Below are 24,789 nucleotides of genomic sequence, written 5' to 3' on the forward strand. Positions count from 1 at the left end.
CTCCTCCTCTCTCCTCGCTCCTCCTCTTCAATTCTCCTCGTCCGCTCTCTCTCCATCATCTCATCTCTCTCATCTCTCTCTCTCTTCATCAGCAGACGCGCGTCGTGAGAACGCCACGCGTGCCGCCTGGACAGAGCCGGCTCCGGGAGGTACCGCCTGAACTGAGACGGCCCCGGCAGGCGCCGTGGGGGCTGCGGCGCGGGGCCCTTGACGCTGATGGGCCAAGACTGTCTCGGCGGCCGAGGGTGGCGGGGTCAGACGGTCCGACCGTGATCCTCCGTGGCGTCGCGGCGTCCCCCGGGGCCGCTGGAGCAGCGCATTCCTGCACATCAGCGACACAGGGCGTATTACGGCGGACTGTAATCGGTTTGCGTCTGGATGGTGTCTGGCAGCGTCGCAAATTCGTGCTGAACCGTGTTGATTGTATTTCTCTGAACGCAAGAGTGCGATTAGTGTGTTCCGCGTAGGGTGCGAATGTGGTAAGGTTGAGTTGAGAACTGGGCATATGATACTGTCCGTTAACTTGGTACCGCCCGCGATTTTCTGCCAACTTCACTGACTTGACCGCCACACTTGCAACCGCGTGCGGTCTCAGGATGTGATGGTCGTATCAGGGACAGTACATGGGGCAATCTATAGCCCTGATCACGCCCATCCCGTACACATCACCCTGAGTTTCTGAGGTGACTGGTAATATCACAGGTCAGGCAAAGTGCCTTACACGCTGCGTGCACCCTGGGAGGATTTCAGCGTCTTCTAGCATCGGCGACAAAAATCACATGCGTTGGAATCTGGTGTCAAACGAAAGCTTGCGTTCATTCTCGCCACGAACATTGCATAATGATAAAAAAGGACAGGACAGGGACTTAAGACAGGACAGGAAAGGACAGGACTTAAGGTTATATGAAATGTCAGGACAGACAAGTGCCAGGCTGTTCTTCAAGCTGACATTTCATGGCTTGGTGGATAGGGATTTGTTCTGACAATGCGTCTAACGCGTATTCACCAGGCTATCTACACGTGTGGCACAAATCCGTAGCGTATGTTGTATGGTGGTCTCGCTCTATCGCTGTAATGGAATTATAACTGAATTGTAAGTAGAACTGTTGCTGCAAGCGCATGCCATCCCAACAAATGTCCAACACCGTACGCATTGTCAATTATCTGTTTTGCCTTGATGGCACAGTGTCACTGCACCTAAACACGCGCCCAGATGGCCGATTGAATGCCCTTTGCTCGGGTGAGAGGGGTAATTTGACCCCCTAAGATTTCAAAAGTTAAGATAGTGTAAGACTCCAAATTTTTCGGGGTAGATTTGCCTTGCGCAAAATCACTTGTGTCAATATATGAGATTTTCACGTCACGACCCTGGGTCAAATAATGTCAAAAAGGTCAACCTCTCCAGATTAGTGTCAAGTGCCTCCCCCCCCCCCGAATGCCGCATACAACCACCGTGAAGCTACATACATGCTCTGAGCAACTGGCCAATGAGGTTAGTTACCTTGTTTGACCTTTATGTGGTCAAAGTGACCAAATACCAATGAGATCACTCCTATTTGGCGTTCGAATAAGCGTCAGGGATTACGTTAGGTGGTATGTTTCTAAAAAACAAACGCTGACCTGGGTCATTTTAAGTCAGCTACCTACTCTAAAATTTAAGAAGTTCATGGAGCATGGTTATTGCGTTGTCGTTATTATTTTTCATTACATCCCTGTTGTTAATAAATCGGAAATGAGCACTAGAAACTACTGCATAGAACCAAGCTTTCGGGAAAAAGCAAGTTGGTTTTAATGGCGCTCTGACCGTTATACCTGACCCTAGGATGATGGAATTGATGTAATTCTAAATTAAATTGGTATGTTGCATGAGAAACTGTCTCAAATAGATATGGCTTAGTATAGCACTCTGTTGTTGCACCACATTGAACGATTCCTCAGAAATGTAATTCGCTGACAGCTATGGCCTGGTTTGGTCCTACAGAAGGTCTGCGGTCTTACACGGTACACATAATTTTTGACCCCAAAGGATCTGCTATTCAATTCTCTACAGCTATGCAAAGTTTTGCGCGGCTACACCCTGCCGCTCGTAAATTATTCTTAAAAAACCTTTGGGGGGGGGAGGGGGTGGGGGTCAACCTGACCCCCTTCATCCGAGCGCGTGGTAAGTGTTACATCACTCTGCTAACCGATGGTCGTATGGGTAGAATGCATGCCAAGGAGCAAATTTGCATGAATATTGTAACGTCCAGAGTGGTGGACTGGGAAAGGGAAGGATGCCATCTGAATCTGAAGGTGGTGCTGCAACTGCGCATGTTGCATCCCAACACTTTAATTCGCCATGGACGCGATCTTTCGCGTATGGTGGGGCTGGCTCAGTACACTCTCCGACAGATGTCAGGTCCAGAACAGGATGTCGCCCGTATGGTGGGGCTGGCTCAGTACACTCTCCGACAGATGTCAGGTCCAGAACAGGATGTCGCCCGTATCGGCTGTGACTGGTTTTGTGTGGTCTCTGATAACATCCTTGATTGAGGCCGGATCGATGGCAGCGCTTTAGGCGCCGCGTGCCCGCAGTGGCCGGCGTAAGAACGTAATGGCCCGTATGGGCTTGGTTTTTAGCGTTTGCTCTCGAAAGCCTCCAAATATAGGAGTAAATAAATCGTACTAGTAGCCACTAATGGTATCGTGCAAATAAAAAAACCTTATCTTTATATGCCGTACCCTACTCGAAAAGAGCAAACTGCGTACAATTTTTCGGGAGGGTATGGCGTAGAAGATAGCATCATTCTGTCTAAAGTAAAGCCGACGACATCATTCACTCCAATTCATGTGTTCTGGCTTTCCCACGAATATAACACAGGCCATCAACAAATGCTCTGTCTTGAGTGCTGGATGCAGAATCGTCCCCAAAGAACATCACCATGTTCGCATCCTCCCACATTATTACTGGTGTTGTCCCAGTATTATGATCCCGAAATGCTGTCTCAATATTATGCTCTTCCTCTACCAATTATTTATTCCTGACCTGATACCAAAACGTAAGCCCTCTTGATCTCGAAGAAATAGCCCCAAAATGGCTATGAATGTTTTTTTCCCTCGACCGGCGATTTAAGTAAAGAGTGTCGCAACATGCGTCCCTCACGCTGACATCGAATGCTGTCATCATTCCATCTGGAGGATATCGCTCTAAGCAGTCGACACGTCGGACAGGAAATACCCCCGGACAAACTGCAAGCTAGGTTAAAGGGAGTGATTCATATTTTATGGAGTTTTGAACCGAAATACCCGCCTTAAAGATCATTCGGTGCAGGCTACAGCCCTGTCGTTCTTAAAGGGAATATTTGGCATTTGGAGATGTTGAGGCAAGCATCATATATGATGAAACGAGCTCACTTAAGTGGAAAAGACTACTCCAGACAGCACAATTCTCTGTTTAGGAAATATGCTCCTCGATGCGTCATGGTTTGATAACGCCATCGTACCTTGCACAGCATTCGTGAGCAGATTGCCAGATATAACAGCCGCTAATTGGCTCTCAGTGTTTTGCAAGGTACGATGACGTAATCAAACAATGGCGTATTAAGGATCATATTTACTGAACAGAAAAATTGTCTTGTCTAGAGCAGTCTTTTCCACTTCAAAGCATACTAGTAGTTATAAGTGACCTTACTTCATCATATCTGGTACCTGCTTCGATGTTTTCAAGTGTGCAACGCTCCCTTTAAAATTCTGCCATGCTGAAAAATCCGCTTTAGGTCTTATCTACGCCATCAACATGGCGTATACACGCCATCAACATGGCCTGCCAAACGGGAACACCGCAGTTTGGAAGAGCATTGCTTTGTCAAAACATGAAAAGTGCTTTTTCTCGCTAAGGCATATTGACGTTTTTCTGTATCGACGTCAGCTCATCCATTTTTCGAGAGATGCTATACCACTGGCTTCACGACAGAAAGCTGGACACTGACTTATTGATGCAGCGCAATGCCATAATTTTCCAGAGTTTAATCGGCATCACAAATTGTGCTGCCAGCACTCGGCCGTGGGTCATGCGGACGGGTAGTCCGAAGCAGGAGTTTGTGAGCTGAAGCATCGCGAGCAGGAACTAGGCGGTGCTATAGTCGTTTGCCGTGACTGCAGTGGCTACCACAGACCAGTTGTTGCTGAGGGGTGGGGGGTGGTCTGGGCAGTGGCCGCCGCTGTCCGTCCCCAGTCCCTCCATATAGGGCCAGCAGGACAGACGCCACCGCGCCGCGCCGCAACTGCCGCCACCGTGGGGCTCCAGGCTCGGGGTGCAGTGCAGCCGCCGCTGCCGTCCGTGTCGCCGGTAATTGCTCGAATTTCAATTTGTTTCTCGGCCATCGACCGCCTGGCGGCGGCGGCGGCGGCGGTGGCTGAGAGCCGATGTCTCCGGCGGCTGAGAGCCGGCGTCTCCGGCGGCTGAGAGCCGACGTCTCCGGCGGCTGAGAGACGGCGTCTCCGGCGGCTGAGACCCGACGTCTCCGGCGGTTGAGAGCCGGCGTCTCCTGCGGCTGAGACCCGACGTCTCGGGCGGCTGAGAGCCGACGTCCCCGGCACGGTGGTAATGGCCGCGCGTCACAGCAGCCCGCGCTCATCGCCGCCGCCGCCTGCCGCCCGCAGAAGCTGTGGTTCCAGCACGTGTGGCCGTGCCTGCGGGAGGAGATGCTGGCGCAGGAGGTGTTGGCGGCCGTGCTGCAGCCCATCCTCTACATCATAAGCGAGATCAGCCAGGAGGAGTACGAGACCATCATCCTGCCCCGATTCAGGTTAGAGACACACCGCCATTGTCTTGTCCTGCCGCCATCTTCACGAGACCACTGTGCCGCCTGGCTCCGGTGAGGGGTAAAGAGCGATGCCCCGGGCATGTTTCAAGTGATGGTTAAGTAGCATTGGCCTTCTTGGCTGGAGGTGGTGAGCGGAGACATTTGTCCCTACTAGCTTCAGATATGAGACAGTGAACATTATCTTGCACGACTACAAATTGTTAAAAGAAATGACACTCTGGGCGGTTCATTTCGTTCTCTACCTACGCTCAACGCGTTCATTTCAAATGCCGTCTGATGTGCCCCGTCTACATCAGCCACCATACTCTCAGTCCAGGCTGTCGCAATGCCCAATTTCAAATGCCACTGAGAAAGCAATGCGATATCGGTCGGGCCATACACCCTCCTGGGCTCCAGATTAAGATGACAAGAGGCTGTAATTGATTACGTCAAATCGGTGGCATTGCTGATAAATGCCCGGAGATAACAAGGTACGAACAGACGCAATGGTTTGAATCTCAGGCGAGTTTTCCTCTTCAACGCAGATGTATTTTCTGCTGGCCCAAGTCCATCCAGGCTTCTGTGACGCTGCTGGAGAACCTGCACATCATCCTGGAGAAGACGCCAAAGGATGAAATCCAATCGGACGTGATGCCGATCCTCTACAGCGCCCTGGAAAGCAACACCGCCCAGATCCAGGTGAGCTGCCAGCCAGGCCCGCCTGACAGGTCCACCGTTATCAGCTGCTTCCGCCTGACATGTCCACCGTTGTCTGTTGTTTCTGCCTGACAGGTCCACCGTTGGGTGTGTCTGCCAGACAAACAGACAGCCAGGTCAGGCAGATTCACTGCAGGATCACTCGCCGGGTCAGTTTGGAGCACGCCGGCACCGGCGATGGCCCAGACATCGCGTTCACGCTCCTGTCGACTGCCCTACCGGCAGCCACGTGCGGCAGCGGGTCACCGCCTAGCCTAGTCACCATCCACCCAGTGTCGCTGGCACTTCGTCGGCCCAGATCAGCCCCTGGCGCGCGTCAAGAGCCGCTCCAGTGGGCCAATGTGTGGTGGTGAGGCTCTCACGAGCGGGCCAATGTCCACCACGGGCTCCGATTTTGCTTCCCCCGAACAGGCGCCTGGCAACAGCGTTCGAGGTCATATCAAGGCAGCGTGTTAGGCCTAAAATGCGCAAGCCGGCAGCGCGATCGCAGAAGCGCGGTCCACAAAGACGCTGCGCTTTTATCAACGGCTAAGCGCGGTGCTATCAGGGGCTGCCATAATTTATAATCTACCATTGCTGCTTCAGTGTATTCGGAACCTGCCATATTTTGTCAGGTCCCGTAACTTCCTCATCTTATGACTGATGTCACGACCTTTGTGACCTTTCAAAGGTCCTGGACCGCCAGAGCCTGAGGTAGACGTTTGCAGTAGGGTGTGGCGCTTCGCCGTTAAGTCCTTCCAGTTTTTCTGTCCCAGTAACGCATGAGCGCCTGCCTTCCGCTTCATCCATCGGTGACTGGTTAGGTTAGGGTTGGGTTCGTGTCGCTTTCGGCGCTCGCTGCTTGCCGCTGACTGGAATGGCCCGTGGCTGGTAACAGCGGCTGTACTTAAGGTGAGATGGTGTCAGAGGGTAGGGCGGACCATGCTGAATATGGCGCGATGCGCCAAGTTTCGCCGCAATATTTTGCCGTCGATCCGGAATTTTGCAATGGGATGGTGGAGGTCAGAGTTTACGTGACAGGCACAGCTCAGTTTGCGCGCTGATGCCAGAAATCCATCAAATCAAAGGCGTGCAAAGTTCGAACGAAATCTTTAAAAACTGTATCGCTTGATTTACTATCCTGTACGACTCTGGGCGGGGGGGGGGGGGGGCGTTGACCGAAGCGTCGCCGCGGCCTTTTGATCACATGGGAAACCCAATACGGCACCGCGGCGCTCGAACCGATGTGTCCGATGTGTCCGATGTGTCCGATGTGTCGCTCCGAGCCGCTCCGTGTCTCTCCCTCACCGCCGCTGCGTTGACAGCGGGAAGACCGCCAGTCATGGCCTGCAGATCCTAACACGGTGTCCTATGCACACCCCGGAGAGGTTCGCAATCGGCCGCGCGCAGCCTGCTCTCCATTCATCTGACCGTAACTCGGTTACCTGACACGGACCCATGCCACCCCCACATTCGGCCATGAGATGACATCTGATCTGATCATGAGATCTGACCACGATCATCTGACCACGGTTCACGCCGTGCTCATTTGAACATGATGAATGTCGTGGTCATCGGATCATGATCCATGCCATGTTCATCTGGCCGTGATATGTGCCGTGCCCGTCTGACCATAAGCGAAGCCGTGCTGATCTCATCATAGGCCCATGTCGTGCTGATCTGACCATGATCCATGCCTTATCCATCTGACCATGATCCCTGTAGTACGCATCTGACCACAATCCATGCAGCACCCATCTGACCATGATCCATGCAGTACCCATCTGACCGTGATCCGTGCAGCACCTATCTGGCCACGTTCCGTGCCATACTCATCTTCCCATAATCCATGCAGTACCCATCTGACCGCGATCCATACCGTACTGATCTGTGCCTAGTGCGACGGACTTAGCCTGCGTCTCGAGCGTTCATTTGGCGCTGCTGACCTAGTTTTTGTTTCTGCAATGCCCCAACCGGCGCCAAACACATTTAACTTTCACCCGTTCATTCGCTGTGATGTTAAACCCCGGATCCCGTCTCTCACCCGTTTTCCATTGACATGTGTATGACTCGCACGACCTTGGTTCATGCCTTTCACGGCCGGCCTGGTCTCGCACAGCTGGCGCCTGTGTTTGACTCAATGGCCTGTGTTTCGTTCCCAGCGTGCCTGCCTGCTGGCGGTCCCCAACGTCGCCGAATACATCGACGAGGAGGCGGCTCGCAAACTCGTCTTTCCACGGGCCAGGGCCATCTATGAGAAGAACTCAATCGACTTACTGGTGAGGGCCGATCCTTCTGCTGACTCGGAGCGCGAGTTTGGGACGCGGACATGGGACGAAGTTTTGGTGCGCGGGACGTGGTTTCAGATCACTGGGCGGTGTAAAATTGGTAAAAGCCTAGTGCACACATGAATATGAATATGAACGAACATGATTGCAACAAGCTTATGCAGAAAGCCTATAAACTATGAACTTGTAAACATAGTGCACACATGGATATGAATATGAACGAACATAATTGCAACAAGCTTTATGAAAAAAGGCTTATAAAATTTTAGCTGACAGCTAATGAAATAAAACAGAATGATGTGCAACTAGAAAGGCCACAAACATTCCTTACAAAGGCGTGCCGCTATGTGGAGCAGGCCGGGCCGTCGGGAGAGGATGGCACTCGCTGAGTAAAAATGAAGTTGATTGGATAGGTCACACCTGACGAAAATGAAAGCAAATGATGCTACGGTTATGTTCATTTTCATCGAGCTCAAAGTGTCATCAAAACACAAAATAAAGTGCGATGCTGTTGTCACATTGCACACAGTTTGATGAGCGCTAAAAGTAAAAGGGTCCTGGTAAAAATGGTCTGTCTTGAGTGGACTTTTCTGGGAGATCAGAGGTAAGCAAGAAAGCGATGCATGTCTGGTATGGACAGAAGGGAAACTTCGAACCTTCGAAAGGAAAATGGTGGAAAATGGAGAAAATAAATAAAAATAACTTAAAGGCCTAAGAGGAAAAAGGCTGGCAATAAACGGCAACTCATCAGACGAAATTAAATGCCTTTGTCTCCGCAGACGGTGCTTACGGCGTGCGTGACAAGCTGCACGACTCATGGGTACGAGGCTCATGGACGATAGGAAAAATGACAACCAATGGATCGGGTGGAACAAAAGTAGTCTCCGCCGGTGTGGATGGGAGAAAGGGGGTGACCGGTAGTTAGGTGGTTAAGCTGCGCGAGCGGTGAGCCAGAATTCCCCGCGAAACTCGAATCCCCGCGGTGTCCGTCATTCCTGCCATGGTAAGAGACAGGCGACTCCGTAGAGTCTCACCAGCTGAGCGCGCCGGAAAGCCCCAATGACGATGATATGAGAAAATATGCAATATGCTCTACAGGAGATAAACGTGTGCGTTGGCAGGTACGGAAAAGGGTAAAACGAGGAGTGCCTCGCTGCTGATAGACGCGAGAATGTGATCGACGTCGAAGATGCCGGGTACATTTGGGAAACCTCTGAAGAGGAATGTACGGGGCTATCCTGGGATCATCGACCGGGATCTTGTTCCGATCGTGTGGAAAGCCTCTGTGACGAAGGTGATCGGGGATGCTGAAGCTGATGCTGCTCGTTGAAGCCTCTCCCAAACTGCCTGATTTTCCAGCGGCACGCCCGAAATATGGCGAGATGCATGAAGATGACCACCGAGGCAGCGAATACGGTGTGTGGGACCGAGGAAGATTTTTTCGGCCTTCCCTTTTGTACTTGCCTCAATCCGAATTTTGCGCCATTACGCCATTGCGCCCAGTTGATAGCCTCCTGCCTTAACTACGCGTTTGACCACCTCTGTGCAAGCACAAAACTGCTGGAGACCCCATAGTCCCCCGATATCTTTTTTTTAGGTTGCATGGAGGGTTAGCAGGAGGGCTCCTGGGACCACAGTTCTTCGCATGCCCGGGTAGTTGCAAAGGTCCTGTTTGCGAGATCCCAACAGAGCAACGTCAGTCTAACGGGCAGCTTGGTTGAAGGGCTTCAACGTATTACGTCATGTCATTCCGCAGTCACACACTGCGCCGTAGTGATGTGATCCTCAGTATCCCAAGCCACACTGCCAGCTGGCCGTCTTTTCCGAGGTAACTGGTCGATAGCTGCTTCTGGAACGGAGCCTAGAAGCTGCCCGGATGGTGGGCTGTCCATTAAAACCGGGTTGAGAAAACATGATTTCGCGTGGGTCACGACGTTATTGGGAGCTACATCACTGCAAAATGGTACGCATTTTTGATTTAGCAAATCGGGCTTGGAGATAGCCATCGACCGTTCCTGTAAGCCATTTTTCTGTTTTACCCCCAGTGTGGTGGTGAAAAGAGCAAGCCAAGTGAGCTAATTGCCGACCCCTGTAAGCTAATTGCCACTACACTCTGCAAATGAAGCATGGTGGCCATGCCGGATATATGAACAGGTCCCACAGACGTAACCAGCTTTTCAAAGGAGGGGAGTAGAGACTTGTGATTGGAGCGCGGCCCGTGACCGCCGTCGTCAGCTGACAGCCAGTGGCTTATTTGACAGAAGTGACGGATGGAGGCGGAATTCCATTTTAGGTTTGCATGTCCCTGGTCATATTTTGCCCCCTACTCTCAAGTTTGGAGGTGCCCTGCGAGTAAAAAATTGTTTATTTCCCCTGCCTTAGCATCACGTTAGCAAATGTCTTGCTTAGTAAGCTATTCATACTACCGTCTTGCTCACACAGGTGTGATGTTATATTTCTTTGCGCACAATGTTATCGCTTTGAAAGGCTGAACACTGCCTTTGAACACACTCACCACATGCATCATTTGTGTGTAAATATTGTCCGAAGAACATTGCTTTGTATCTAGATTGGAAAATATCCCTTACGTGCCGGCATTCACGACGTGATGCATTTCACATGGTTTTGAGATTCTCTTTTTCGATCCCGGAAACCGCCTGTTTGTTGCTACTTTTTATCTGGCCCTGCAGCTGTCAAGCGGGAACCATGTGCTTGAAAATTTGACCCAAAAAGTAGAAAGAATGGTTGGAAAAGACCAGAAAATGCCAACGAACTGCCCCAAATCATTTATGAGACATCAACAAAAACACGAGGGCAGTGGGAACTGGCCCTCCTCGTCCGGAATGGGGGGTCAATGAGCTATAAGTCTGCTCACACATGGGTTAACACGTGCAGGTGGCCTGTTGTATACCCTTCGCTCGGGTGGGGGGTTAATTTGGCCCTCTGAAATCTTAAGAACTATGAGGGCTAAAGACACCAAATGCACAGGGTGTGTTGGCCTGTACGTAAACTCACTTAGGACAAATTTGATGTTCCTAGGTCATGACCTTCGGGTCAAACAAGGTCAAACAAGGTTAAACTCTAAGCTGGTTTACAAAGTGCCCTCAAAACGTAGATACCAGCTCTAAGCAACACGTTACATGCTCAGTTAAGGCCAGTGACCTTGTTCCACCTTTCGAGGTCATTGTGACCAAAATCATAGAAGACTGCTTTTGGGTTTTGCATTTAAATAGGCGACAAGGTTTACCCTAGGCAGTATGTTCTTAAAAAACAAAATATTGACCCGGGTCGTTTTAGGTGAGCGACCTATTCTGACCTTTGAGAAGTCCTTGGACGATGTCTAATGCGGCTCCTGTTATTAATGAATTCGAAATGAGCACCAGAAACTACTTCAAACAGCAAGCCCCGGAGTAATAAAACAGCTTGGTTTTGACGTTGGCCTGACGTTCATACCTGACACCAGGTCAATGAAATTTGATCATTCAATTGTTGTGTTACCTAAGAATCTATCTAAGAGATGTATCGCCTCGTCTAACACTCCGTTGTTCCATCATATTGATACATTCCCTAGAAATTGACATCGCTGAGTCCGTGATCTAGTTCTGACCTGCCGTAGGTCAGCGACCTTACAAGGTACATGTAGATTTTGATACCAAGCGACCCGCCATCCAATTGTCCACAGCTATGCAAAATTTGGCGTGGTAACGCCGCACCGTTCGGAACTCATTCCGGAAAAACTCAGGGGGTCAGTTCGACCCTCGACCCCGGCGCGTGTTAAGCCGCACCCGGCCAGGGGAAGTTGACTTCCCCTTACACTTTTTCGAACACAGGTCAAAAGCGAATGCTTGCAGGGACACTACATTTTTAGGATCCGTTCATCAATTGATTTGGTATTTGTTGTGTAGATGTCAAGTTTTTACCTACCGAGATCAGTGACCTGGTCACTGATCTCAGTAGACCTGGTCACTGAAAGAGGTCAACATCTTAAAAACTTTGACCTCATATAACTTTTTGTGGGTCATTTACCTTCGTTCAAACTGGTTGTAGTAATAGAACATGATAGTAACTACAGCTTTTATATTTTATATTTCCTCAGAAAATGCGAGGTCGTTAGCCTGAAGTCACATCAATTGTCGCTACTTTTCATAAATAATAAATAATGCAAGTTTGTGCCTATTTGGGGGTAATTTTCGTGTTGCATGTCAGGAAAAGAGTGCTTAATTATGTGCACAGCCATCAAATAACCAAAGAGCACATGACATTGAGCCATGTTGTGGCTTTTCTCTATGGATACCTTCTGCAGAACACATGCCGAGCTCAAAATATGCAGTTTAGAGGTAATTTGAGGCGCAGAATTCAAGTATTCCAATGAAAACGCATCACAATAAAATTATAATGCATTTTGAGGTCACATTAGGTCGTGCAAAGTCATATGAGGCCCATCAGGTCGGTGACCTATGTTGCCATTAGCAGAGAGGCCAGACGAACCAGTGCGACGCGTGTAACCACTTCCTTTTCGTGTTTATGAAGCTATTGTCTAATTTCATGTACCAATTTACCTGTTCTTAGTTTGTTACAAAGGCATCACTAAGCTTCGGAGGAACTTCTTATAATGTAAACAATAGCTATGCCATCTTGAAGAACTGTAGATGTCCATTATACCCTTCCTGACCACAAAAAAGAAAACATGGTACTGGTCGCATAGACCTGGTTAGCACTTTAACTTTTTCAGTTGGATGGTTTGTAAGTCTGACCTAAGTTAACGTCAGATGACCCCTACTTGACCATGAGATGATATTTTTGTACCTGAAAAAATTCTCCCACAGCTGAACCTAATAAAATGAACGTAGCAGAAACATATTTTTAAGATAAGTATCGTTCTTTTAGGCTACTGGTGGGCCAACTTTTAACGATGACCTCATCTGACCTGGCTCATGTGGGGAACAGAAATGATCCAAATGAACTCCCCGCAGTCTTTGCGCTTATTTCCGTGTTCTCAATTTTTGTCTTGATGTGTAAACATAGGTTTTAACCGCACCAATCGGAACAACTGTTTTTTGTCTTCCGTGACCTCCGGTGACCTCACGTTTTACCTAAGGTCAAATACTTGAGGTGCATTCTTCACGATTTGGCGAAACCTTTAAAACGATATTTTTGTTTTTCTCATACGGCGTCTGAAAGTTGGAGATCCCACGGGAAAGTCAACTCTTCCCCCCCCCCTCCCCGGCTGGGAGGGGTTGTCTCACACCCCCGGCCGGGTGAGGGTTAAAGTGACAACCGTTCGATTCTGACAAGACATTTTTAGTACCGTCAATAAAGGCGAACGGTTATAGGCATGCGTGTCTTAAAACGGCGACACGTCAATCGAACACGAAATCCTGCCTTGACTCAAACATGGCCACGCTTCGCCGACGTCGCGCTCTTGCCCATATGCACCCATGGCGCGCGTTCCGTTCCACCACTGCAGACACCACCTGCGTGGCGAGCTACACTCCTCGCTCTCCGGTTTTTCCGTGCACTGGGCGTGGGAGATCGCGTGACCCGCGTGACCCGCAGCCCACGCGGCGATAGGTGACGCGTTAAGTGGTGGCTGGGTAAAAACGCTTTCGACCAATTGATCAGATCGGTGTATTTGGCGAGGTTACGGTCGATGTTGGGCAACTTGTACGGCCGCACTGTTTTGAAGCACGCACATTCATTTCTGTATATCGTGATTGACGTCGCCGCCGTTGGCTTGTAAACATTTTATAACTGTCACCTTTCATCATGTTGTGTTGTCCTCGCGTATGAGAGGTTTTTTCTTAAACCGTTGATGCATTGATAGCTTGCGACGGTTTCATTTGAACACAACCGTCTTCCTGGTTTCGCTGAGTCTGAGTTTCATTGGCTTTGAAGGGCTCTGAAGCTTTTACCATTTTAGGGTCATGTAATGAGGAATAAAGAGGTGGGTGGAGGAGGGGGTGGGGTAGAGGAAAAAAGTCTGACGATTGTAGGGGATTTCCGCTAACGACTCTTACAGGAACCCATTTTTTGAGGTTTGTGGTTGGTGTGGATGCTCAAATGAGCAGCGTTCCTGCTCCTGGCAAGGCCAACGCGCCAGCTGAAGGCTGACGGACCCAGGTCACGGAGGCTGACACGGCGGCCAGCTGAGGCGGCCAGCTGAAGGCTGACGGACCCAGGTCACGGAGGCTGACACGCCAGCTGAAAGCTGACAGACCCATGTCTCGGAGGCTGACATGCCAGCTGAAGGCTGACGGCCCAGTTTGCCCTGGAAGGCCATAGCGTTGAGGAAGGACTGAAGAGCGGATGATGAGAATCGCTTTTTAGAGAAGTTTTAGTTGGAACCGACGCGGCATATTAAGGCTGTTAGTCCAAGTTCCTGTAATATATCATTTTTTCATTGTATATAAATAAGTAAATATATATATATATATATATATATATATATATCTCTCTCTCTCTCTCTCTCTCTCTCTCTCTCTCTCTCTCTTCGAAGAAGTTATAACTTCAGTCAGTAATTTGGCGTATATATATATATATATATACGCCAAATTACTGACTGAAGTTATAACTTCTTCGAAAGATACGAAGGTGCCTCGACAATTATGCAGCACGCCAGTCCTATGCAATTACGTAGCTCAGACAATGTCCCTTTGAAGATCTCATTTTCTCTTTTCAGCGGAATTTAAACGTCAAGGAAGGCAGTAGTTATTTGATGCCTAGCATACCTCGGAAGAGTGGATCAAGCGGTTACTGTATATTTGTGGCGCAGTGCTTTGTCTCCAACCGCATCCACCCAGTTGTCCATGAAGCTAACGTGCTGATGTTCCGTTTAAGCATTCAAGTGTGCATACGGTTCATCTGCCGGCCCCAGCAGCAGGAAACTGAACTTTGTACATCGGTCGTACTTCTGCTCAATGAATGTCACTGTAAGCTGGCGTCTGAGAGAGAAACAGCTTAATTACGTCATTTTCGTAAATCAGCTGCGTAATTTACACCCGTAATTGGACAGCGTGAGCAGAGCCTGACAGTGGCTCTTTTACTTATCATATTTCGGGTGGGAGAGAGCATATTTCGGCTCTTCCCCCTCCCCCCCCCCACACACACACTCCACCGCGTCCCCACCCACATCCATTGGACTTTTTGCGAGTACTCCCGAGCGTACTAGCGAAAGTACTAGCACTAATACTAGGACCTTCACTAATACTCCCTTTTACGCGTTAGATATACACGACACGTACAGGTGTAGTTCAAGGCCAAATATTAGGAAGAACTTCCAAAGAATTAAGCGATCATGCCAAGATTGCAAAAGGTCTAAAATATATTTGAGAGGAACATTATGCACGCAAATAAGACAGTAGTAATAGTTTTATGCTTCGGAGAAAAACCAGGAGAATGGAGATATAGATTCGTTGATATTTCGGCAACATGCCTTTAGCGAAACGAATAGCAGAAGTGGTAAACGCATGTATATGTCCAACGCAAGCAAACGCATCTATATACCCATTTTGCGGGTTTTCTCCGCGGAATAATGCTATTATTACTGCCTTATTATGCCAAGACGGCGATCTCCGGTGGATTAGATGCACTGCCTTGTGTTTATGTAAGTAACTGGCACTTGCAGTGAGATGAAACAACTGCGGCACGAACATGGTTATTGCGATATAACCAGAGTGGCATGGCGAAGGCTGTTCCAGGGCTCAAAATGACGCATTTGTAAACAGCGCGGAGTGGATTATGAGCTGCTAAAACAGGTAGGTTAGGAACACTAGTCGACGCCTACAGGCAAAGTTTTGCACTTCAGCCAATATTCACAGGACCAGTTCATAAATATGCTTCAGGCTGTGCGAGACTCTAGGCGTGTTCACAAAGTTGTGTTCGGTTTGTGCATGGATGTGCGAGCAGGAAAATAGTCATAAAGGTATACCTAAATTACGATAGAATTAATGGTTTGCGCGTGATAAGATGTGCACAGCTAAATATGGAGAAAGGGACAGACAGTTTTTGTATAGAGGTAGCACTGGAGATGGGATGTAAGGGAGAGAACCTATAACTTTTGGGACATGAATGCCTGAAATGTACGTTCCATTTTATTCTTCATATCTGTGCAGTGAACAGCTTCAAAAGACTACGTATACCGGCGAGTTCAGGAACGATAAGAAGGGTAGGATTGCAGCACGAGACGAGCGCGACCACGCACGGCCGGCCGTCAGGCGAGGACTGCGCTAATGGGCCATACGTCAGCCACTTATCCTTTGTTACTCCGCCTCCTTTAGGAGGCTTAATACGCCCATGACCCATGGCCACACGTCATGTAGGCACTCAACGTAACTTACAGCGTAAATCAGCATTGTAGGTGACAATACTGTTTGTTACTTGCCTAGCCTGTTCTTTTCACTACTTCACCAAACTTTGCTCCGTGTATGACAAAAATGTAACTAGAAGACCCTTTCTGGACAGCGAAGCAAATCATTATCCCATTTGGTGCGTGTATACTAGACTAAAGAGCCGTGTTGACGATGTAGTCACCGTTTTTTATCACCTTTGCCCATTGGGTTTAAATTTTAAATGTCGCTTTCATATGTGAATTCCAAAAGATATGGATTTGCGTTTGTCACATCAAAGCCAGTTAAGGAACGTAATTGCGTTTTTCGCCCCTCTGTAGCCTATTCTAAAATTGTCTGGATTATTTTTCTAGGATTAAACATCTCATCAAAAATAATTGAACGCCGTTTTTCTTTGTGTAATCAGCCAAGTAGTTCTCGAGATCTATGAGGGAGCGGTGTGGAGTGGGATCAGTTTCCTCCTGACAAGGCGGGGGCATGGGGAGCCCGCCCAAGATAGATGGTAGCTCTCACCGCAAAGCTGACGACATGCTAACAAAATCGCGGCCGGCCATCTCTAAACTCCATCTCGAATCATGTCGCTTAGAAATAATAAAGCATCCAATGGTTTAGTATTCATTTGGTAGTGCCCGCAAAACCCAATCGTATGAACTAAACCCACCGCCCAGCACCCCACAGACTGTGCCACGAACACGCCTGAAGTCTCGCTCACCTCATTCATCCGCTTTAACCTTAACTCATCCGTTTTAACGCGGCTATCGGGGGCTGACGTGTAATTCGATGAGACGGGGCAAATTATCATGGTCATGCTATGGTATCACTCAGGTGCTGTACGCGGACACCGTCAGGTTAGAGCTGGACCAATAACACGCATCGACACGACATGACCGGTTCGCGTCGCGGTGGGGTCTCGGTATAACACGCGCTCCCTCGGCGTTCGACCAGCTCGTGGTTGTTGTGGCACATGACTGAAGCTCATCTCGCTTCACGGTGCCTGATCTCCAGCGCCAGGGCAGGCCGCAGCTCTTAGAAGCTGCGGTGACTGAAGCTCATCTCGCTTCACGGTGCCTGACCTCCAGCGCCAGGGCAGGCCACAGCTCTTAGAAGCTCCGGTGACTGAAGCTCATCTCGCTTCACGGTGCCTGATCTCCAGGCGCCAGGGTCAGGCCACAGCTCTTAGAAGCTCCGGTGACTGAAGCTCATCTCGCTTCACGGTGCCTGATCTCCAGCGCCAGGGCAGGCCACAGCTCTTAGAAGCTCCGGTGACTGAAGCTCATCTCGCTTCACGGTGCCTGATCTCCAGCGCCAGGGCAGGCCACAGCTCTTAGAAGCTCCGGATGCTTTGTGTACAACACTGACGCGCGGTAATGTTTTACCGGAAGCACGACTTTCCTGCTGGCGAGAGCCGGTAGGCGGGGTAAGGGGCTGTCGCTCGCCTCGGCCTCTGAGTACGGACACGTTTGTCACTGTTGCGGACACTAGTCTGAGTACGGACCCTATTGGCATTATTGACACTATTCTGGGTACGGACTCTAATAACATTATTACCGACGCTATTCTGAGTACGGACACTATTGACATAATTACGGACACTATTCTGAATACGGACACTATTGACACAATTACGGACACTTTTCTGAGCACGAACACTATTCGCTGGCCGTACTCGACAGGTGACGCTGTACATGCTGCTAGCGCTGGAGCGGATCCTGGACAAGCTTGAGAGGCGCATCATCCTTGACGAACTGCTGCCGCTACTTTGGGACGTGCGACTGCAAGACCCAGACATCATTCAGGCTGCCGTCAGTAAGTGGCACATCCTCCAGCGGCGTCAGGTGCTGGACTGCTGCGGCTAAGTGATCCATCTTCCAATAATCTGACATGATGTGAGGTGCAGGTGTGGAACTATTTTTGTGTGTGTTTGTCGCACAACTAATTAAGACTAATGACGTCGGGAACGACGTGCGCGGAGAAGATTGGTACTGGGTGGTGTGTGTAAACTAACCTCTGACGAAGCTGCGGGCCCCGCCCCTAATTTATGCATTATTTTGCATAAACCACTTCAGAGTTTAACTGCAATTTCTGAGGAAACTATTCCATTATGTGTGTTGTCTGTTCCAAATGAAATTAAGGGGAGTGAACTGTGTTTCCACGGGTGCCTTCATGGTGACGTTGATATGGATTTTTGCGGGGTCATCAAAAGCGGACTTTCTGGAGAAAACCCAAAGTCCGTGCTGGGGGCCATCGATTTATCCTGAGTCTTAAAGTATTTTTATCTAGGTTTCGTATGTTATATGGGTGTGCGGACATGTTATAGTCAGGAGCACAACGTATACGGTTGAAAGGGATGACGCCAAAATTGCACATACAACTGGTTCTATGTTGGTGGCGATGTACGGCACACATTCACGTCCATTCGATGCTGGTGTTGGTCTCGTTGCACGCGAAAGGGAGGCCTGTTGTGACCATTTAGCAGGAAGATGCTTTTTGCATGTGTTGGAGAGAGTTTGTGTGGAAATGTCAAGCCCTCGAAAGCATGCCGAAGAGAGCAATAAATTGGTCGTCCCCACAAGAAGCAGGAGACCGCCAATAGACGCAGGCAATGAAAGGTTACAAAAACTTGTTACGTCACTTTGCGCGTCAACAAGGTGTAAAGCATTGCTATGTAACTGGAGGCGGTGCTATTCCACGCTGACGGCGTCGCAATTTTATGCTTTTGCAAGAAGCGGGCCCGTGCTAATCATGCAACAAGAAGGGGCCGCTTGAATACCACAATATAAATGCAGATTAGCAATCTGGAACCGGCCAGCCGTTGCTATGTTCACGTGTGCGTCCCAGGTTTGCGATTTCCGTGGGGTAGAACGCCATCCCACAACTTAAATACAAGTAGCCTTACGTTGCTAACATGCCTGCGCGCTCCCTCCAGACGTTTACAGGGTGATGTTGACAGACAACAAGAAGTATGGACTCAGCGTGAACCTGATGGCCACTCGGGTCATGCCGTCCTTGCTGCCTCTTACCATGAACGCGGCGCTGCACCTGGACCAGTTTACCAGCCTGGTGGAGGTGCTGCAGGAGATGCTGGACACCATTGACAAGTACGCTGCTGTGTTCTTCCAAATGTGCTTGTTCCGATACACATTGTGAAATCGTTGCAAACTGTCGTTTAGGCCCCCTTTGTGCAATGGTTTTAAACCTTCAATATTGCAAGTTCACAAACACTTGCTTCATGACTAGATGAAAGGTCTCCTGTTGAGTAAGCGATCTTTGATATACCAAGCGTAGATATACAAAGTAAGATATACAAAGTAAGCGATCTTTGATATACCAGCACGCGCTCGGGTGGGGGTGGGTGTCAAATTGACCCCCCACCCGAAGGTTTTTCCAATATGGTTTCCGAACGGCGTGGCGCAGTCGCGCCAAATTTAGCATAGCTGTAGACAATTGAATAGCAGATCGTTTAGCATAACACATTTAGATGTACCTTGTAAGGTCGATTGCCTATGGCAGATCAAAGTTAGGCCATGGTGTCAGCAAAGTCAATTTCTAGGGAATGGTTCAATTTGATGCAACAACGGGGTGTTAGACGAAGTCATACATCTCTGAGATGCTTTCTTAGGCGACACAAGTATTGAATGAGCAAATTGCGTTGACCTAAGGTCAGGTATAAATGTCAGACCAAAGTCAAAATCAACCTATTTTATTACTCTAGGGCTTGCAGTATGGAATAGATTATGGTGCTCATTTCGAAGTTATTGATAGCAGGAACCGCATTATACATCTTCCATGGACTTCTTAGAGGTCAGAATAGCTCATTGGCATAAAGTGGCCCGGGTCAACATTTTGTTTTTAGAAGCATACTGCCCAGCGTAACCGTTGTCACTTATTCAAATGCAAAATTTAGAGCAGTCTTGTATGATTTTGGTTACCATGACCTTCAAAAGGTCAAACAAGGTCACCTTAACTGAGCATGTGACTTTTGCTCCGAAACAGATACCTAGGTTCGGGAGGCACTTTGGAGACCAACCAGGAGATTGACCTTATTTGTCCCGCAGGTCATGACCTAGGAACCTCCAACTTTGATCTAACTGAGTTCACGTACAGACCAACACACGCTGTAAATTTAGTGTCTCTAGCTCTCTTGGTTCCCGAGATCTCCGGGGGTCAAATTGACCGCCCACCCGAGCAAAGGGTATCTAGCTGGCCCCCGGCGCACGTGTTAAACGACGTTGTAATGGCGCCTGGCAATGGTATTGACGGTACTCGATGTTTAGAGCCGCGGACATCCTCAAGAGCGATACTCTCCTGAGGACATCAGCAGCTTGAGATACTGAGTGCCGTCAATATAATTGTTGGTTACCATTACAAGGTCGTTTAAACTAGTACCTCCCTGGTATATTGAAGGCCCTTAACATCAGACCTTTCAGCTTGTAAACCAATTTTGAGGAGCATTTTGGTGCGCTGGGCGTACTCCTCACGGCCAAATATACCGTTTCGAGTTAAATGTGAATATCGGTATGGATTGTGTTGATACGTGTACTGTGGCAACGTGATGTGTTGAGGTATTTTCAATACGACTCTACTTTCACCCAAATCTGCACTTTGATTAATGCGTCTCACGTCCCTTCAGAACATCTTTGTTATGATACAAAACAAGAATAAGCGAATCAGTCTTTGCAAACGAACGACAGCACATCCGTTTTTCTACCGCGTTTTCAAGAAAAGTTTCCATGCATTTTTGTGGTGGAGAGTACACAGTGGAGGATTCTTAGCTCGTGACCATCGTGAGATATTGTCGTCAGGGTGCTGATCTGCGGATCATTATATGTTAACAACCATTAATTCCCGTTTTCGCGGCCAGTTTCCATTCCCATTTGACTTGGGTTGTCTGTCTTCTTGCTGTCCAGGATACCTGATTGCACAACATTTGCAATAAGCCCATCGCAGGGAGTGTGGGCGTTTGGTGCTGTGGGCGGGATGGTGGGGGGGGGGGTGGGGGGGGGGGGGGCACGGTGCGTGCGTGGGAGGCCGCCGCTGGTATCAGCGTCGCCGGCTGTCGCGGTCACCCTCCTCACAAGAGTAACTTTATGGTGAGGAGTCCATTGGTCAGCATACGAGTCAGATGATGTTAAGATGTTGAGCACAACTCGGCACGTGAAGACTGCGGCACACCCGACAGTAACACACATGTGAGACTGGGGCACAACCCGACAGTAACACACATGTGAAGACTGCGGCACACCCGACAGCAACACACATGTGAAGACTGCGGCACACCCGACAGTAACACACATGTGAAGACTGCGGCACACCCGACAGTAACCACATGTGAAGACTGCGGCACACCCACAGTAACACACATGTGAAGACTGCGGCACACCCGACAGTAACACACATGTGAAGACTGCGGCACACCCGACAGTAACACACTGTGAAGACTGCGGCACACCCGACAGTAACACACGTGGACTGCGGCACACCCGACAGTAACACACAGTGAACTGCGGCACACCCGACAGTAACACACATGTGAAGACTGCGGCCACACCCGACAGTACACACATGTGAAGACTGCGGCACACCCGACAGTAACACACATGTGAAGACTGCGGCACACCCGACAGTAACACACACGTGAAGACTGCGGCACACCCGACAGCATCACACATGTGAAGACTGCGGCACACCCGACAGTAACACACATGAAGACTGCGGCAACCCGACAGTAACACACATGTGAAGACTGCGCACACCCGACAGTAACACACACGTGAAGACGCGGCACACCCGAAGTAACACACATGTGAAGACTGCGGCACACCCGACAGTACACACCGTGAAGACGCGGCACCACGACAGTAACACACATGTGAAGACTGCGGCACACCCGACAGTAACACACATGTGAAGACTGCGGCACACCCGACAGTAACACACACGTGAAGACTGCGGCACACCCGACAGTAACACACATGTGAAGACTGCGGCACACCCGACAGTAACACACATGTGAAGACTGCGGCACACCCGACAGTAACACACACGTGAAGACTGCGGCACACCCGACAGTAACACCATGTGAAGACTGCGGCACACCCGACAGTAACACACCGTGAAGACTGCGGCACACCCGACAGTAACACACACGTGAAGACTGCGGCACACCCGACAGTAACACACACGTGAAGACTGCGGCACACCCGACAGTAACACACATGAAGACTGCGGCACACCCGACAGTAACACACACGTGAAGACTGCGGCACACCCGACAGTAACACACTGAAGACTGCGGCACACCCCACAGTAACACACATGTGAACTGCGGCACACCCGACAGTAACACACGCGAGACTGCGGCACACCCGACAGTAACACACGTGAAGACTGCGGCACACCCGACGTAACACACATGTGAAGACTGCGGCACCCCGACAGTAACACACACGTGAAGACTGCGGCACACCCGAAGTAACACACATGTGAAGACTGCGGCACACCCGACAGTAACACACATGCGAGCCACAGGGCTGAAGCGGAGCGGGTGGCAAGGCTATTGGCGGGACAGTAGGCCCGATCAGGCACCATAGACGGCTGTCTTCCCGTAATGGTCCGATCAGGCACCAGAGGCGGCTGTCTTCCCGTAAAGGTCCGATCAGGCACCAGAGGCGGCTGTCTTCCCGTAAACGCTTTTGCGTTCGTAACCACGGTATCCAATACCCATTGTTTAGCTGGTGATAATATTTAAGAGGGGTGTAAACGGAACCAGATGCATTAATCTGAACTACCTGTCCGGAATCCTTAAGCACGTCCAAACTGGCAGGGATCACAGCAAGGATCCTAGGCAACCGACGAATTACACAGGCAAGGGCCCGCACGATATCGACCATCGGGAGCCCCACGTCTCCAACTAATCCACATAGAGTTTATGCATTCGGTGCCCCGTCACATTCGCTCCTAGCATGCACATTGATTGGCGCCCACGTCAACCCACTCATTCATGGTTCGCATACGGATAGGACCCCCCCCCCCCCCCACTCCCGTTTCCCTGTCCAGAGCCTTGGTGTTGCTATTGTTACTTCTGCGCTAGTCCTCGTTGAGTGAATTTGAATTTCATTAAATGCATTTCAATCAGCTGAAGAAAACACATTTAGGACCGATATGAAAATATAGGACATAAACGTGTATAAATGGGTAGCTATTCATAAACGTGACTTCACTGAATGTTTGAAATGCACGAAAAAATTTAATTCAGCTAATTATGCCGCACCGTTTGGTATTTGTTTTAGAAAACCTTGGGAGGAACAAATTAATCTCCCACCTCCAGGGCGTGCTTAAGTGTTCTTTTTTATTTATTTGAGTTCTTTGAGTCATGACGACTGATATGCGTCAAATGACCACTAAACGATTTTTACTTTCTCGTTGAGCAAGGACGGTAACACGGCCTAACTCTGGTTCAGATATTGAGACCGGCTTTCATGCCAGTCGCGTGGATCTTGTTGATCCCTATGAGAACCGCTATTCCACGAGAAAATCCGTCCGTTATTTCCGGAATTTTTGGTATTACATGCCAAACTCATAGAAAACGGACGTGGTCAATCATTGGACCTGTGTGATGTGCTCAAAAGACACATGGTGACATTATCGTAGCACCGCTCACTGGAGTGGCAATACTGATGCTCGTCGTCACCGGGCTCGTCCAGCCCTAACTAAGGCATCCTTCTGGCGATGTAATCACCGCTCACTGGAGTGGCAATACTGATACTCGTCGTCACCGGGCTCGTCCAGCCCTAACTAAGGCATCCTTCTGGCGATATAATCACCGCTCACTGGAGTGGCAATACTGATACTCGTCGTCACCGGGCTCGTCCAGCCCTAACTAAGGCATCCTTCTGGCGATGTAATCACCGCTCACTGGAGTGGCAATACTGATACCCGTCGTCACCGGGCTAGTCCAGCCCTAACTAAGGCATCCTTCTGGCGATGTAATCACCGCTCACTGGAGTGGCAATACTGATGCTCGTCGTCACCGGGCTCGTCCAGCCCTAACTAAGGCATCCTTCTGGCGATGTAATCTGGTACATCTCGCCATTTCGCGCTGAAAACGTCCTTGATCGTCCAAAGGTTTCCTGCGCCACCGGATACCGGATACCGGATACCGGATACTGCGTCGCCGTCACGGATAAAGACGGAAACGAGACACTTGTCTTGAACACTGCTTGTTTTCGTAAATGCAAGGTAATCTTCGACATTAGTTTCGGTAAGAATCCATTAAAGCAAATGTTAAAAAAGCTGGATGTGGTGGGACTTGAACGCACAACATATCATGCCATTCGTAGATTGCAGTGGTGATAGCAGCGATCTGACGCTCTTATACCCTCCTTAATGCATGTGTTTGTGCATGCCACACGAGCACCGCTACCCCAGCCTCAAAAGTAGACATGAGCCATGTCCACGGCGGCGAGCAGACGACTGGCACGTTTAAATACTCCTCTCTGGGAAGTGCCTGCTGTTAAGCGAGATTGCACCGATGTGCAATGAATTCCTCCACGTGCGCATGTGAACGTACATGTCATGTTATTGTGATATAGATCCATGGCCCAGCATTGAAGACATTTATCCACAGCTTTCATGCATATGGCAATACTGTTGTTGCTTATAAGTGATTCACCGGGA

At 49.5% G+C, this 24,789-nt stretch overlaps 1 protein-coding gene across 1 annotated transcript in view; it reads left to right on the plus strand.

Annotated features, from left to right (window-relative positions):
• LOC119098204 (SCY1-like protein 2) overlaps positions 1 to 24,789 on the plus strand; it is a 189,470-nt gene that overhangs the window by 123,361 nt on the left and 41,320 nt on the right. Inside the window, exons 10-14 of the mRNA XM_037221130.1 lie at positions 4,642 to 4,787; positions 5,330 to 5,483; positions 7,643 to 7,759; positions 17,787 to 17,919; positions 19,040 to 19,211. Of these exons, the coding sequence (XP_037077025.1) occupies positions 4,642 to 4,787; positions 5,330 to 5,483; positions 7,643 to 7,759; positions 17,787 to 17,919; positions 19,040 to 19,211 (722 nt within the window). The remainder of the gene's footprint in view (positions 1 to 4,641; positions 4,788 to 5,329; positions 5,484 to 7,642; positions 7,760 to 17,786; positions 17,920 to 19,039; positions 19,212 to 24,789) is intronic.

The sequence above is a fragment of the Pollicipes pollicipes genome, unplaced genomic scaffold (assembly GCF_011947565.3).
Source record: "Pollicipes pollicipes isolate AB1234 unplaced genomic scaffold, Ppol_2.1 Scaffold_4740;HRSCAF=5597_pilon_pilon_pilon, whole genome shotgun sequence".
Classification (NCBI taxonomy): domain Eukaryota; kingdom Metazoa; phylum Arthropoda; class Thecostraca; order Pollicipedomorpha; family Pollicipedidae; genus Pollicipes; species Pollicipes pollicipes.